The sequence below is a fragment of the Chrysochloris asiatica genome, unplaced genomic scaffold (genome assembly GCF_000296735.1).
Source record: "Chrysochloris asiatica unplaced genomic scaffold, ChrAsi1.0 scaffold00046, whole genome shotgun sequence".
In the NCBI taxonomy this organism is placed as follows: Eukaryota; Metazoa; Chordata; class Mammalia; order Afrosoricida; family Chrysochloridae; genus Chrysochloris; species Chrysochloris asiatica.
The window spans coordinates 18,660,538-18,676,636 of record NW_006408564.1 but is presented as its reverse complement, the minus strand read 5'-3'; the positions used below and the strand labels follow the sequence as shown (position 1 = coordinate 18,676,636).

Below are 16,099 nucleotides of genomic sequence, written 5' to 3'. Positions count from 1 at the left end.
AGGAGGCGGTCCCCGTAGCCTCGCTTTCTCCTCCCCTCTCCTCCTCCTAGAGGCGTGCACCCGGGGTATTTGAGCGGCGGAGGACCCGCAGCCCCCCCACCCCCGACCCCCCATTCAAGAAGCCGCTCCGCTATCCCAGCCAGCACAGGGCGCCCAGCGCGCCTCGGAGCGCACGTTCCGCGCCTTCTCCAGCCGGCTTGCTGGACATTATGCGGCCGAGCAGCAGAGCCCCAGTCCTCCTCCTCCCGCTGCTCCTCCGGTTCCTCCTGCGGCCCGAGCGGCTGAGCTCACGGCAGGCGGCGGCGTTGCTCAGCCGAGCGCAATCAGGACCCTCGCGGAGAGACCTCAGCGACTCTTAAAGTCAAAAGTTGGCGGCGGGCGCTGGGCTCCGCGCGCTCTCCACGGCCGCTGCCTAGCTTAGTTGCTGCTTCTGCCTCGCTCGCCACAGTCAGGGAGACCAGAAGGGAGGGGGTGGGGGCGACAGAGGGAGGGGTGGGGAGCACCATGCAGTTTGTATCTTGGGCCACACTGCTAACGCTCCTGGTGCGAGACCTGGCTGAGATGCGAAGCCCAGACGCCGCGGCGGCCGTGCGTAAGGACAGGCTGCATCCGAGGCAAGGTAACAAGGCTCTGCCCCCGGGACACACCACCACCATCGCTGACCCCCGCCCTCTTCACCCAAGCGGGACCCCCTGCAGTGAAGGTTCCCCTGTTTCTTTCCCCTTTTCCTAGAAAGAATTATCTCCTGCTTTGCAGCCTCTCTCTTCTTGGGATCATTCCTAGCCAATTACTAGGAGAAGACACTGGAACGAACTCAGTCAACTTCCCCCCACCCCCCACCCCACCGTCTCACTTTTAGCCTGATCCACCCTTTCCCACTTCCATGCCCCAAACCAAAGTTACTTAGTAACCTGAAGACACAAGATAGCGGCATGTTTTATTTTATTCAGAGTATTTATCAGGATCTGAAATTATCAATGTCTTTTGACTTGTTCATTGTCTGACTTTGAATGGTGTACCCTCAGAGCCTAACACAGTTTCTGCTTTTACTGGAACATAGTAAGTGCTCAGTGAATATTTTGGCCGCTGAATGATAGTAAATGTATGGACAGAAAATACTGGCCAATAAATCAGGGACTGACTTGAATGGGCAGAAAATACTGGGTAATAAATCAGGGTAATCCCGCCACACCTTCAATTTAAATAAAATTTGACAGAAAACTGTAATGTTTCATGTGCCTATGCTTCTCTTTGCAGTGAAATTATTAGAGACCCTGAGCGAATATGAAATCGCATCTCCCATCCGAGTGAATGCTCTCGGAGAACCCTTTCCCACGAACGTGCACTTCAAAAGGCGGCGACGGAGCATTAACTCTGCCTCTGACCCCTGGCCTGCCTTCGCCTCCTCCTCTTCCTCCTCTACCTCCTCCGAGGCGCATTACCGCCTCTCCGCCTTCGGCCAGCAGTTTCTATTTAATCTCACCGCCCATGCCGGATTTATCGCTCCACTATTTACTGTCACCCTCTTCGGGGCGCCCGGGGTGAATCAGACCAAGTTTTATTCCGAAGAGGAAACAGAACTCAAGCACTGTTTCTACAAAGGCCATGTCAATACCAAGTCCGAGCACACGGCAGTCATCAGCCTCTGCTCCGGAATGGTAAGTGGGCGCGCGCCCCCTCTCCGGCCCCTCCTCTCCGCCTCCTCGCCCTTCACAAGCATCCGCTCTTGAAGACTTAATTGCTCTCTAGACTAAGACCCTCGCTGCACCAGACTCCACTCCGTCATTAAATATCTGCGCGACACTCTTTCGCGTCCTTCCGTTTTGCCGGGTAGCTCTTGTGTGTGCGCTTACACTTGAGAGGGGCGCATGCATCCGCCCCAGCTGGCTCTGGATATTTCAAGGCTTTCTCAAGTCTGCTCAGTTAAGCATTGCCTAATGCTGCAAAGCGGCCTGGAAATCGGTTTCCAAACTAAGAAACTTGCTAGAGTTGCGGTTCGCTGTAGCAAACTCAGCCGCCCGGGAGCGGAGCAGCTGAGCGCCGGGTAGACCAGACTCCTTATTGGCGCATCTTGAGTCAGGAATGTGGGCTGAGGTTCCCCAGCATGGGGTACCTCGGGTTCCTTATCTGTGTATCGTGAAGGGCGATAATCTAGAGTCCCCACGTACTCTCCGGGCCTTTTTTTCACGCGCCAGGAGCCTTGAGACAGTGCAGGATTGACAGGGAGTGGGTCCTGTCCGCAGAACGGAAGGGCGGGCTGAGGGGCTCTGGGGGCGGGGAGAGGGCGGAGCCTACTCCGGACGCTTTGAATTAAAGTGGAAGCTGGGGTGGGGGTGCGGCGCAGTCCGACTCTGCACCCTGCTGGCGGGGTGACCTCAAGAAACTGGAATGGTGGGAGGCAGCCGGGACATGATACGTTTTCCTGGTGTTTTCACCACCCAAGGGGTTCGCTATAGCCGGGAGGGGGAGCCTGCGGCGCAAGTTTCCCTATCTAGGAGAGGCTAGAAAGCAGGGTGGCCACCTCCCAGCGCTGCTAAATACGCTTTTAGCAGGCGACCCAAGCTGGTCCCCTGATTCCCTATTTGTTCCCTTGCTATTTGTCTTCCAGAAGGTCTTACAGGATGTTGGTTCCTTCTCCTCATGATATTTGAGGAGCTGCTTCAAGGTTCTGGCCCAACGAGGGTGGTCCTAGACTTTCCTAAGCGACGTGCGTTTCAGCTACGCGCATGTGACGCAGAAGCTTTACAGGGTCAGACTCTACCAACGCACAGCGCTATACGCGAAACTGGGTCTCAGATTCTGATCCCGAATAGTGCGTTTAAGTTCCCCTGAGCACCCACAACCCTCCCTTCATCTTTTCTGTGCGGGGGCTTGGATACTTACCCTGTCGCTCAGCTAGATGCACTGCCATTCGTGGGTCTTAGAGTTTCTCTTCTGTGTACCTCCTCCAGCTCCGTTGTGCTCTGGGGAGCGAGGAAAACCTGAAGGCTGGAAGAGCAAGGTTTAGTCTGCTGAGATTCGGGGGTCAGGTTAAATTCCTTTAGACCCCCAGCTAAACTCCGGCAGTCGTGGTTTCCAGAATGCGTAGCAGAGATTATTTGGGGGTGGGCGGAGACGGCAGTTTGGTGAAGGGGTGCGGGTGCTCCTATGAGTCATCGCTGCTCCAAGACCAAGGGCCAGAGCACAGGAACTCATTCCATTCTTTAGGAAGTTACGGCAAGGATGGGCAGAAGTCTGGCGCCTGAACTCGGTCCATCAAAGAGCCCCAGATCCCAAGAGTATAACCCCCAATTCCACCACTGTATGGATAGAGTTGTGTGTGTACGTCAAGTTTGTAAACAATCGTAACTCCGCCTCCTTCCCCGCCTCCATAACCCGTTGAATCAGAGTGGCCCCAGCAGCAGTATAAATATTTTGCTGCTCAGGACCTTAATTTCTATTGGTCCTTTTTAAGTGGCAACTCGCACGTGGTCTGGTTGGCAACGGAGGGGCAGGGCTTCAGAAACCGCAGCTTGGATGCTAATAACTCTATTTATATTGAGTTTAATTTGCAACCTGCCTCTTCTGGGGGGGAGTGGTGGGATAGATCTAGCATACCTATTAAAGATAGTTCGCTGGTTGTGTGTATCCTCAGCCATGAGTTATTCTACAGAATAATTACCTTTTTTGTCTTCTGAAATTTATCTTTCCTCCCTAGACTTTAGCAGGAAATCTTTAACACTTCAGATTCAGAGTAAACTTAGCACTCTCCTCCCACCAGCAATTATTTATCAGGTTCTGGGGTTTCCATCACCCCTCATTAATTTAACATCACCACCCTAAATCCAGTCCTCTATACCTCTTTTGTCTTTCTCACTAAAATTGATGTGCAAGAGATACTCATGTTTGGCTTCTTTTGGAGTCTTTCACCCCCAATCCATGCCACACACTGTTTGCAGATTAAAGATAAAAACCTATCTCTCTGCTGTTCTGGTCCTTTACAAAGCCTTCGATTGCCTGTTGAATAAACCTAAACTCCTTCTAGCACCTAAGGCCATTTACAATGTACTCTTCACACACCCCTACTCATCTCTCAGTCTTTGCTTCACAAATCCTGTATTTTAGGTCATCTGTTCTATGTTTCTTTTCCTGAATCCTCTCTAATTTTAATCCTACATCATTCCCTTTATGTCTTTGAATTTACTTGGTCTTCTCACCCAACTTTGTGTGCTCACAGTATGTCTTTCTTTTCAAGTGTAATTTACATGCCTTCTTCCTTTAAAGGACAATTTCCTAATCCTTCAAACTGATGTCCTCTCTTTCATAGACACTTGTGTGTATCTCTCATAGGAGCCTTTGCTATGTTGGTACTTGTTTTACAGCTCTTAGTTTACATGGCCTGTCTAGCTCCTTGACATCAAATCATTTCTTTCCCACATTGCAGCTTTGCTTTTTGCAGTTGCTTAGTACATATATTTGAAGAAATGATCACCTTAATCAAAAAAGCTAATTCTTAGGCCTAGCAACTATTTTGTGAATCAACAAGAAAATTTATGTTGTTATCTCACGATTCCATTTATTGCACTCTCATGATGTTCCTAATGGTATGATTGTTGTTAAGTGCCTTACAGTCGGTTTTGACTCATAGCAATTCTGTTTAGGGTTTCCTAGGAGGGGCTGGTGGGTTTGAACCGCCGATATTGGGGTTAGCAGTTAAGTGCTTATCTTATGGCCCCACACCAGGCCTCCCTGGCAGTATAGTAAATACTTTGCACATTTTATATCATTTTGTATTTTACAGATCAGGACACCTAAGCTTTGAAAATTTGAGACTTGACCAAGGTCTCACAGTTACTAAGTGGCAGAGTTGGGGTTCCAACCCAGTCTTCTTAACCCATGCCCTTAACCACAGGTCAGGACTGTGGCTGGGTTCCCCAAAACCAAATGAAACAAAACAAAACATAACAAGAAACTCCACCGTTCTGTTTTTAAAGGCACTGGACTAAATCAGAATACCTGAGTTCTAGACTTAGCACAGGCACTATCTAGCTGTTATCTAAGGGGAAAGTTGCTCAAGTCACTTCCTTCTTTAAGATCTCAGTTTCCCTTCTTACCAATCAAAGGTGCCAGATCTTCACCAGATGAACTCTAAGGCCCTTTCCCCATATTTATGATCTTTGTCTGGTAGGTTTCACACTTGTGTTTAGTGCTTAGAAGACACCAGAGTTGTATATTAAAAATAGGCAGCGGTAACTAGGTGAGAATGAATTGTTGAATCCCTTTGTTCTGATAAAGTTACTTTGTCTGATAACTGGTCCTCTGGTAACCAGTAACATCAGAACTGTCCTTTCTTTAAATCAGTGGCTCATGAATCACAAGAGGAGGTATTTTAAAATATAGACTCTAAACCCCAACCCTGGATTTTCTGAATCTGTGGGTATGGAGTGGTGCTCCCAAATCAGAATGGTTTTTTAAAAACATCCCAGGCAATTCTGACATTAGCTGGGTTTGGGAACCAATGTCTTAGTCTGGTGTTTCTCAGACTTTATTGTGTGTAAGACTACCCCCAGAGATTTTGGTTCATTGGGTACAAATGATTAAGAGGTTAATGTTTTTAGCTGCTAATTAAAAGACTGGAAGTTCATGGTCTACTCATAGGCACCTTGTCAGAAAGACCTAGAAATCTACTTCTGAAAAATTAGTCACTGAGAGCCCTATGGAGCACAGTTCTGATCTCACACAGAAGATTACCATGAGTTGAAATGGACTCAATCGTCACAGATAGCTTTGGGGTGCAGTTCTTAAGGGTAACCTTATACACAATAAAGTTCCGTTATTTGAGCTTCTAACATGTTCTTGAATGATGCTGATGTTCCCACCATCATTCAAAGACAGTCATTTCCCTTGTGCTCAGAGACAGGCCCCAGATATTCTTCTTCTTCTTCTTGGTGAAGGGAAAAAATACAATAGAGAAGAGAGAATTTAATTTTTCCACTTAAGCTTTGCCCAGCCAACCTGACATGGGGAACTTTTCTTCATTCTTGGAGTGTTTGGTTGTGGTGGTTCACTCTGAGGCATCATTTATCTTTTACTAAACTTGTGGAAATGTGGGAAGGGAAGGAGAAAAGAGTTACTTCCCAAATAACATCATGGTATTTAGAGGCAGAGATAGGAGCAGGCATGGGGCATGTGCTACACTATGCTCTCCCCTCACCATAGCTAATGAATTGTTGATGAATGAGTCTGCTAGACCCAACCACTCTTGCTGCTTATAACACCAGGAACAGCCAAATCCACTAATTTGTTTTAAGTCAGTACTAGGTGCCACTTTGTTCAATACTTTACATGTATTATCTCATTTAACCCTTTACAGTATTCTTATCACCAATTGATACAGGAGGAAACTGACACTCAGAGTGATTAAAGAATTAGCTCAAGGTGGGTGGGCTAGTTAGTGGTGGTGGTAGGACAGGAATCTAGTCTGGTCTGTATTCAGAGCCTTATATAATATTGCTTCCCTACTGCAAAGGGAAGGAGCTCTGGTAGCATAGTGGCTACAAATTTGCCTGATAACCTCAAGGTCAGCGGTTCGAAATTATCATCAGTTCCATAGGAGAAAGATGAACTTTCTGTTCCCATTAAGATTTACAGCCTCGGAAACCCTATACAGGGTGGCTATGAGTTGGAACCAATTCCATGGCACATAACTACTCACTGCAAAGGGAGGAGTGATGAAATGATCACATACCAGTATTGCAGGTGACACCACCTGTGGTCACCCTATGCTTTCTGAATGTGAATCTAATAGAAAACATTCAGGGGCCAGTTTTCCATCTAGAGCTCACAATAATCCCAAAGTTTCCAGGTTGTCTTAAAACACAGAAATACCAGAAACACCACAGAAACACTCTCTTACAACAGCCAGAATTAACATGAAGTATTTCTTAGGAATCCTGGTGTGGCACTGTGGGTTAATGTGCCAGACTGCAGAGCTGTTTGAACTGCAAGGTCGGCAGTTCAAGCTTACCAGCTGCTCCTCGGAAACCCTATAGAGGGTCGCTATGGGTCGGAACGGACTCGATGGCAGTTCACAACAAGATAATTTCTTAGATATAAATTGGGGTGGCATGTACAATCAATTAGAGTGAAGTCAAGGATATGGTACTGTTAAGTCAGAGACTAACAATAAACAACGTCTCCATATTGTTTTTGGTAGCATTGGCAGCATTCTCACAAGCAGGCCTTGTGAGAAAGGTTTGGGGTTGAATAACACCTTTTCTACTTGGCAACATGGCTTTGTTTTTTTTTTTTTCCCTTTCAGCTGCTGAGCTATAGTGCATCAATCTCTCATCCCTCTTCTTTTGCAGCTGGGCACATTCCGGTCCCATGATGGGGATTATTTTATTGAACCACTACTCTCCATTGATGAACAAGAGGATGAAGAAGAACAAAACAAGCCCCATATTATTTATAGGCATAGCAACCCTCAGAGAGCGCCCTCAACAGGAAGGAATGCATGTGACACCACAGGTATTTATTTCTTGCTTACGCAGAGATCTCAGCTTTATAAGATGGTCTGTTTGTCACACTACAAAGATGTAGCTCTTTCACAGTCTACAAAGCAATGCTATATATACATTGTGTTTTATTTAATCATTCTGTGAGTTCGGAATGCATACCTCTGGAAATTAAAGAAAGGCTTAGTCATTTATCCAAAGTTACACAGCTCTTAAGTGTCCTAGCTAGAATTTAAACTCAAAAAGTGACTCTAAACACACCATGGGCAGAGAACTGCTTCTTCTGTTGAAATTGCTAATTTTTGAATTAATCTTAAGTTAAAATTTCCAGGCTGTTCTAGTCTAATAGTATCCTCAACCAATAATTGCTTGGTTTCTATTGATGTATTGGTACCTTCTATTTGTTTTTGTTATTGTTTTGCTTTGTTCTTTTTTTTTTTTTTTTTACCATATAAGTTTATAAAAGAGTCTTACAAATGGAACTCACAAAAGCTTCTATGTATTTGTTGGATTTTTTTTTTCCCTATCCACTTCTATGCACAGTGTTAGCAAGTATTTGTTTAGCTCATGTTCTGAGGTTTTAGAAAATACAAGGATGGACCTGAAAGTTGCACCATCGATTTTCAGGCAAGTTCTACCCTGTTTATGTTCTTATGTGTGTCTTTAAGGCTTTACTGTGAACATGTTTGGCCTTTGTTGAGGTTGTATCTTTCCAACTACCAAGTACCAAGTTTATGCCCATCTTGTTTTTCTCCAGCTGTAGTCTGGTCATGACCATTCACTGTCTTGAAGCCTGCTTTTTCGAACTGATTATATTTTATCATTGGAAATTGTCTCTCAATTTGTTCCTATAGTTTAGGATGTTTGTTACAATAACTCTCCTTAAAAAATATTCTTGGACTTCCTCTTTCTAAAACGTCATCCTTCTTCATATTATTTTTTTGTTGTTTTAATTTACTCAAATTAAATAGCTCTTTGGTTGAATCTAACATCTGCAAACAAGACCAAAATTTTAAGATCAATAGGAAGTTTTCTAAAATGCTTTGCAAATGGTAGTTGCTTTCCTCTTGTATCTAGGTGTGTTGCTCCCCTCTGACAGAGGAATTATTACTTCTTAAGTGCATCTTTTCATAAAACATAACACTGGCTGATTAAAACCTGGGAGTAGTCAAATCTTTGATCTAGGTGGTACTGTAGGATAAACACTAAACTGCCAACCACAAGATTGATGGTTCAAACCCACCAGCCACTCAGTCTCAGAATCACTATGAGTTGAAATTGAATTGATGGAAGTGAGTTTGGTTTTGGGTTTGTTCCAGTATTGGTTTGTTACCACCAAGACTAGAAGAAACATAACTAAAATCGTTTATCACTAAAGAGCCAAAGGATGATACAGCTTCAAAAGGAAGTATACTCAGCAACAATAGTGTATGAAGACTAACAGCCACCAGCAAATTTAATAGGCAAGACATTTTATTACTTTTTTTTTTTAAACCATGTTAGTACTGTGGTGCCATAGGACCAGCACTCAAACCACCTCAAGGTCGGTTTGAACCTCAAGGTCAGCACTTCAAATTTACCAGGTGCTCCTCGAAAACCCTACGAAGAGTCGCTGAGAGTCTGAACTGACTTGACAGCTCTGAAGCTCTTAACAACAACAACAACTAGACCCTGACCTTGACTTCTTGACTTCCCAGATAGCTAGTGCATATTGTATACATGAGTGGTAGTGATGATGGTGCCGTGGAGCTGGTTCCAATCATAGCAACCCTCTACTGGGCTGCCGAGGCTCTAAATCTTTATAGAAGCAGAAAGCCGCGTCTTTCTCTCGCAGACACACTGCTAGAGTTGAACTATTGACCTTGTGGTAGCAGCCCAATTTGTAACCCACTGTGCTACCCGGATTCCATATATATATATATATATATATATCAGGGCCTGGAACTAGTTTATTCAGGTTTGACACCCTGCTGAGAATCTGAATTTCCACTACAGATACATTGAAGTAGAATCTATATTCTAACAAGATCCTCAGATTATGCTTAGAGAGTCCACATGCCATAAGAATAACCTGGCAAATCTTATTAAATAATAAACTTGAATTCAGTTTATCTGGGATGGGAATGCAAATTATTGGCAGGGGTTTGAACTGGAATGCATCGCTTTATAGCCCTCCTGGTGTGGTACTATGGGTTAATGTTCAGAACTGTGAGGTCAGTTTGAACCACAAGGTTGGTGGTTCAAGCTGATCAGCTGCTCCTCGGAAACCCTATTACAGGGTTGCTCTGAGTCAGGATAGTCTCAACAGCACTTACCACCAACAACAAATATAATGCTACAGTTTAATATATATTAATATATGCTTAAAAGATACTAAAATGATATTTTCATTGTTTAATTAGGGCTTTGTGATATTCTTCTGCCTTGAAGTATCTGCAGACCAACATTTAATGAAGTATTTATTAGGTACTGGCATTGTGCAAAGAATATTATCTACATTTCTTCATTTAATTTGTACCACAAACCTATGAGATGGGTAAACACTCTTTTTCCCCTTGTGCATGATAAAGAAATGACGCTCAGAGAGATAAACTAACTGACCCACAGCTACGTTATAATTCCATCCCTTGTTTGTCTGACCTGTTTTCTCTGTGCATCTGTGAAGTGTCTTCTGTGTGTGTTTGAGAGAAACAGAGAGAGAGAGAGATCAGTTTTACTAAATCCTGTCAACCAAAATGTTCTCAGGGATCATTTTTTTAAATTAAGTACCCAAGTCATCGGACACATGATTTGCACTGGAGGACAAGTATGGTCCAGTCCTGTTAAAAACATGAAGAAGAGGGAATTTTAAAAAGGTGAGGACTGAAGACAATGAGGCTTAAAGTTTTCAAAAAAGCTAATTTGAGTTTGATTGATATTGGGGCCTTTAATTATCATCTTCCAAATCACCAGTGCCATTTTTTCATATTGTTCTGGTTTTTACTGGTCAATGACAGCATGACATGCCCTTCCTTCATGCTATGTGACAAATCAGGAACCCGGCAGTTTTGATTAGCTCTTCCAAAGGTTGCTGCTGGACTATGCCACTCTGGTTTCTCTCTTCCAGTTGCTTCTGCACCCCTTCTTTGAATTCAGATGCAGGAGGCTCAGAACAGTTGGAAAGAACTTTGGAATATGGCACAATTCACCAACAGCCATTAGAGAGACGGACCAGCAGGTCATGGAAATCTCCGAAACCAGGTAGCCTTTGCACAGGTAGTGGAGATAGGTGGGGGAGGGAATAGTACCTTTTCCAGAGAAGAAAAGGGCTGATGCCCAATAGCAGTCCATTCAGTTCAGTGATTTGAACTCTAGAGCAATTGTTGGTAGCCAAGAATGAGTTTTAGAAGTACCCAAGATGCCTCGTACAAATGCAGATTCTTAAAAACAAAATCCCTCTCCCAGGTTAATTGTATGGGGCTAGTCATAGTTTCCTTGTGTGACACTGTGTGTTAATGCACTGGACTGCAAAGTCAGTTTGAACTGCAAGGTCGGTGGTTCAAGCTCACCAGCCACGCCTCGGAAACCCTATACAGGGTCACTCTGGGTTAGAGCCAACTCAATAGCACTTAACAACAATAACAACAGCATGGTTTGGAGTTCTTTTGTGATGCCATAGGATAAGCACTGGACTCTAATCACATGGTCAGTGGTTGAAACCATCTGATACAAAGTATCTAAGAATTGGAACTGATTTGATGGCACTTAACAACAATACCTGATTTTAACAGGCATTCCAGGTGACTCAGATGTTCAGCTAAATCACGGCTATGGCTAGATTTACGACAACTGCCAGTATTCATTACTGCTATAATTGTTGGGTGGGAGCTCTGGTAGTGTAGAGGTTACGAATCGGGCTACGAAACTTAACGTCAGCAGTTCAAAACTACCAGCCACACTGCCGGAGAAAGATAAGGCTTTCTGCTCCTGTAAAGATTGACAGCCTCGGAAACCATGTTCAGGGTCGCTATGGGTCGGATCTGACTCGAAGGCACTTAACAACAACAACAGTCATCCCATGAACAACAGGAAGAAACACGGCCCAGTCCTGTGCCATCATCACCATTGTTGCTATCACTGTGCCCATTTTTGCAGCCCCTATATCAGTCCACCTCATTGAGGGTCTTGTTCTTTCTCACTTTACCAAGCATGATGTCCTTCTAGGGTCTGGTCCCTCTTGATAATATGTCCAAAGTACATGAGACAATGTCTCTCACCATCCTTGATTCTAAGGACCATCTTGGCTGTATTTCTTATGAGACTGTTATGACACCGTGGCAGCAGCAATGGCCTCAAACATGACAACAATTGTGAGGATGGCACAGGACTGCCGGGTGGTGTTTCATTTGTTGTCTACAGGTCAATATGAGTCCGACAGACTTGACCTAAAAACAGTAACAACATGGCAGTCATCAATTCTTTGGTTTTCTTTATTCGTTGTCCACCTTTCACATGAATAGGAAACAATTGAAAATACCATGACTAAACACCTTAGTCCTCCAAGTGGCATCTTTGCCTTTTAACATTTTAAAGAGATGTTTTGAAGTAGATTTGCCCAGTGCTGCTTCCGTGGTTGTTGGTTATGGATCCAAGTAAAATGAAATCCTTGAAAACTGCAGTCTTTTCTGTTTACTGTAATTTTGCTGATTGGTCCAGTTGTGAGTTTTGTTTTCTATACTTTGAGTTGTAATCCATACTGAAGCTGTAGTCTTTGATCTTCATCAGTAAGTGCTTCAGCTTCTCTTGGCTTTCAGCAAGGAAGTTTGTATCATCTGCATATTGTAGATTATTAATGAGTCTTCAATCCTGATGTCACATTTTTCTTTGTATAGTCTAGCTGCTCATATTATTTGTGCAGGCTGAATAGTATAGTGAAAGGATATAGCCCAGATGCACACTTTTCCTGATTTTAAGCCATACAGAATCCCCTTCTTCTGTCTGAATCTTGGTTTATGAACAAGTTCTGTGTGAGGCATGAACATAATCAAGTGTTCTGGAATTCCCATTGGTCATAATGTTACCTTTGCATAGTTAACTAAACACAGGTAAAGATCTTCCTGAAATCCTCTGCTTTTAGGACATTAGCAGTGATATCCCTCATTACATGCATGTGTAATTTTATTTGCATGTGATGTTAATGATACTGTTCAGGAATTTTCACATAATGTTATATCACATTTCTTTGGAATGGTCACATACATGTATGGATCTCTTTCAGTCAAATTCTTGGATTAGATGAGTGAGCACTTCCAGCAGTACATCTGTTTATTGAAACATCTCAATTAGTATTTGTCAATTCCTGGAACCTTGTTTTTCACCATTATCTTCAGTGTAGCCTGAACTTCTTCCTTCGGAATCATTGGTTTTTGATAATATACCACCTCCTGAAATGGTGAAATAGCATCTAATACTTTTGTCACAGTAATTCTGTGGTTTGTTTTTGTTTGTTTTCTAACATCTTATTTTTTTTTTTACTTTTTATTTTGAATTGAGCGAAGGTTTATAGAGCAGATCATCAATTTTACATCCAACAAATTATATACTTCATTTCATTACAATGGTTACAATCCCCTCCTTGTAACACCCCTTTTCCCACTTCCTCCCTGTGATTCTTGTTTCTATTCCACTTTCTTTTCCAGTCCTGAATTTTGTCCTTAGGTAAATGCTGCCCTTTTGATCTTGAATGGTTGACCAATCTATGGTATGGCCATCTCGCTAGTGTTGTGTGCCCTATATACCTGTCCACTGCTTGGCTGGAAATTGAGCTACAAGGGTGATTTCAGTTCCAGACCTGAAGGGTGACCAAGGACCACAGTCTTGAGTTCCTCAAGTCCCTTTCTGACCAGTAAACCCGATCTTTTTGCTGTTGTAACTCCAGGTCTTTGCATATTTCATTATAAACACCTCACTCTGTCTTCTAGAGCTTCTCTTTTAAATCTGTTCAGCTCTTTTACTTCATCATTTCTTCCATTCACTTTAGCTACTCTAGGTTCCAGAACAAATTTCAGAGTATATCTGACATCCATTTTGGTCTTTTCTTTCTTTTCTGACTTTTTCATGACCTTTGCTTTCTTCTTATATGATATCCTTAATGTCATCCCATAACTCCTCTGGTCTTTGGTCATTAATGTTAAATGTTTCAAATCTATTCTTGAAATAGTCTCTAAACTCTGGTGGGATATACTCAGAGTCATATGTTGACTCTTGTAGACTTGCTTTAACTTTCTTCAGCTTCAACTTGAACTTGCCTATGAGCATTTGATTGCCTGTTCATCAGTTGGTCCCTGGCTTTGTTTGGGCTAATGATATTGTGCCTCTCCATGTTCTCTTTCCAGGACATAGTTGACTTAAAACCTTTATATTCCATTTGGTAAGGTCCATATATATAGTCACTGTTTATTTGCTGTAAAGCTCTGGTAGCATAGTGGTTCCGAATTGGCTGCTAATCTCATGGTCAGCAGTTAGAAACTATGAGCCATTCCCTGGAGAAAGATGAGGCTTTCTGCTCCTGTAAAGATTTACAGCCTCATTAGCAGGGTTGCTAATGAGTTGGAACCAACTCCATGGCACATAACCACCACCACCAAAATGGTATTTGTAATGAATAGATCATTGGTCTTACAACATTCTACCATGTGATCTCCATCTCTGGTGTGTTTTCTATACTAAGGCCATATTCTCCAACTACTAATCTTTTTTTGTTACCAACTCTTAGATTCAATCACTGATACTTATCAGTTCTTCTTGATTGCGTGTTTGATCAATTTCAGACTACAGCCGTTGGAAAACATTCATCCATTCATCGCTAGCAGTTTACTTTCTCCTAGACTTGGCTTTCTATACCATTCCTTTCTGTCTGTCCTATTTTCATAGGATAATAGTCCATTTGAGCTGGAGCAAACATTAGCAGTTAGCTGTACTTTATCACTCTAATTCTGTATGGATGAGGAAACTGAAGTGCCTGGCTGTTAAGTTGCTTATTTCCAGGAATATACCTATAGATTCAACACCAACCCTTGGACTTAGGCCAGTCACTGGAACAGGCCCTGAGAAGCCCTACTGGTAAAGATGTTGCCCTTGCCGCCCAAATGCAGCCCATGGCCACTGTGTTGATTCTAACTCATAGCAACCTTGAGACTGTCACTCTGCAGGAGAGCAGACCGCCTCATCTCTCCCCTGTGGAACAGCTGATGGGTTTAAACCACAGACCATATGGTTAGCAACCCAGCACCTACCTCACAGCACTACGAGGGCTCTTTGATCCTTGCCATCCCTGGTCTAATCTAATCTAGTTGTCAGATTATGGGAATCTATAAAGGACAGAGTACCGTATACTGCTGCAGAGAGAAGAACTATTCTTGCTCATTTCTGATTCTTATGTTTGATTCAATTTCAAAAAAGATTCTACGATGATTTATATGAAAAATACATGTGTAGGAGGAGTCTAATGTAGTAAAAAATTTTATGGGTTTAGAAAGAGGTCTAAGATTCATTTATTCATTCATGCATGCATTTATTTATTCAACCATCAAATATTTATTCAGCAATTACTCTGTGCCATGAGGCTAAAACCCGGAGCTTTCCTTATTCCAGTTCATCATGTGACCTCAAGCACAGGTTAGAGTCTTAAAGTTTTGAAGGTTGCTGACAGGACTCAGTGGATATGAATAATGGAAGCCATCCCAGAACAGTGTTTTGCAGATGGTAGACAATCACTGAATGCTATATATTTTTAAAAACAAAAAACAAAAAACAAGACCATTAAAACAGAAAATAAAACACTATAGCAAAGGAAAGAAAATGGAAAGCATCAGAGCCCCAAATTAGTAAGTTTCCTTAAATCTTAACATAAATAAAAGATGTCATCTTGAAAACCCTTTTTTACTTAAAATTTCAGAGCATCATTTTGACTTCCATCTAACTTCTATTTCTAGTCCCAGAATAGTTCTAATAAGGGCTAAAATCTGTTGCGCACATATCATATGGTAGATACTATTCCAAGGGATGTATATGGATTGTATATTTTAGTCTTTACCTCAGTGTCTGTTTTGTAGATGGGGAAACTGAGGCACAGAGAGGTCCACAAAGTCGGCTTGTTCATGATCATAGAGCACAGAAGCATAAGTTTTAAGCTTAGAGCAGCTAGATCATCAAGCATTTACTGGATTTTTCCATGGTTGCCCCCAAGGCTAGTGGCAGGGCTGGGAAGCCTTTCTAATCACTGAGCTTCACTCTCTAACCAATGTTCCATTTTAAACTTCGATTTCTTTCCAATTTCTCTTGACCCAGTTGCTGTCCTTCCTGGATTGTCTCTGGTTTTCTGTCATTGGTTATGACTTCACGCATATAGTTTGGTCACTTGACTATATCTAAATTCATATGTGATCTTTCATCCCCGTTAGCTAATTCCTCAGGCTTCCATATGGGGTTGGGGCATCGTCTCCTTAACAGGCCCAAGTGACTGCAGTGTTCTTGGCACAAAAGGTCCTCAGCAAAGCTGGGTTAGCGGACTGCATGCCCACCTGCTATATACACCAGGGGAGCCAAACAGCAGGCTCTTGGGG

General features: G+C 43.0%; 1 protein-coding gene across 1 annotated transcript in view; it reads left to right on the top strand.

Moving 5' to 3' along the window:
* The first annotated feature begins 478 nt into the window (after positions 1 to 478).
* The window catches only part of ADAMTS9 (ADAM metallopeptidase with thrombospondin type 1 motif, 9), a 224,143-nt gene continuing 208,522 nt past the window's right edge, over positions 479 to 16,099 (top strand). Inside the window, exons 1-3 of the mRNA XM_006862109.1 lie at positions 479 to 619; positions 1,258 to 1,658; positions 7,347 to 7,509. Of these exons, the coding sequence (XP_006862171.1) occupies positions 505 to 619; positions 1,258 to 1,658; positions 7,347 to 7,509 (679 nt within the window). The 5' untranslated portion in view covers positions 479 to 504. The remainder of the gene's footprint in view (positions 620 to 1,257; positions 1,659 to 7,346; positions 7,510 to 16,099) is intronic.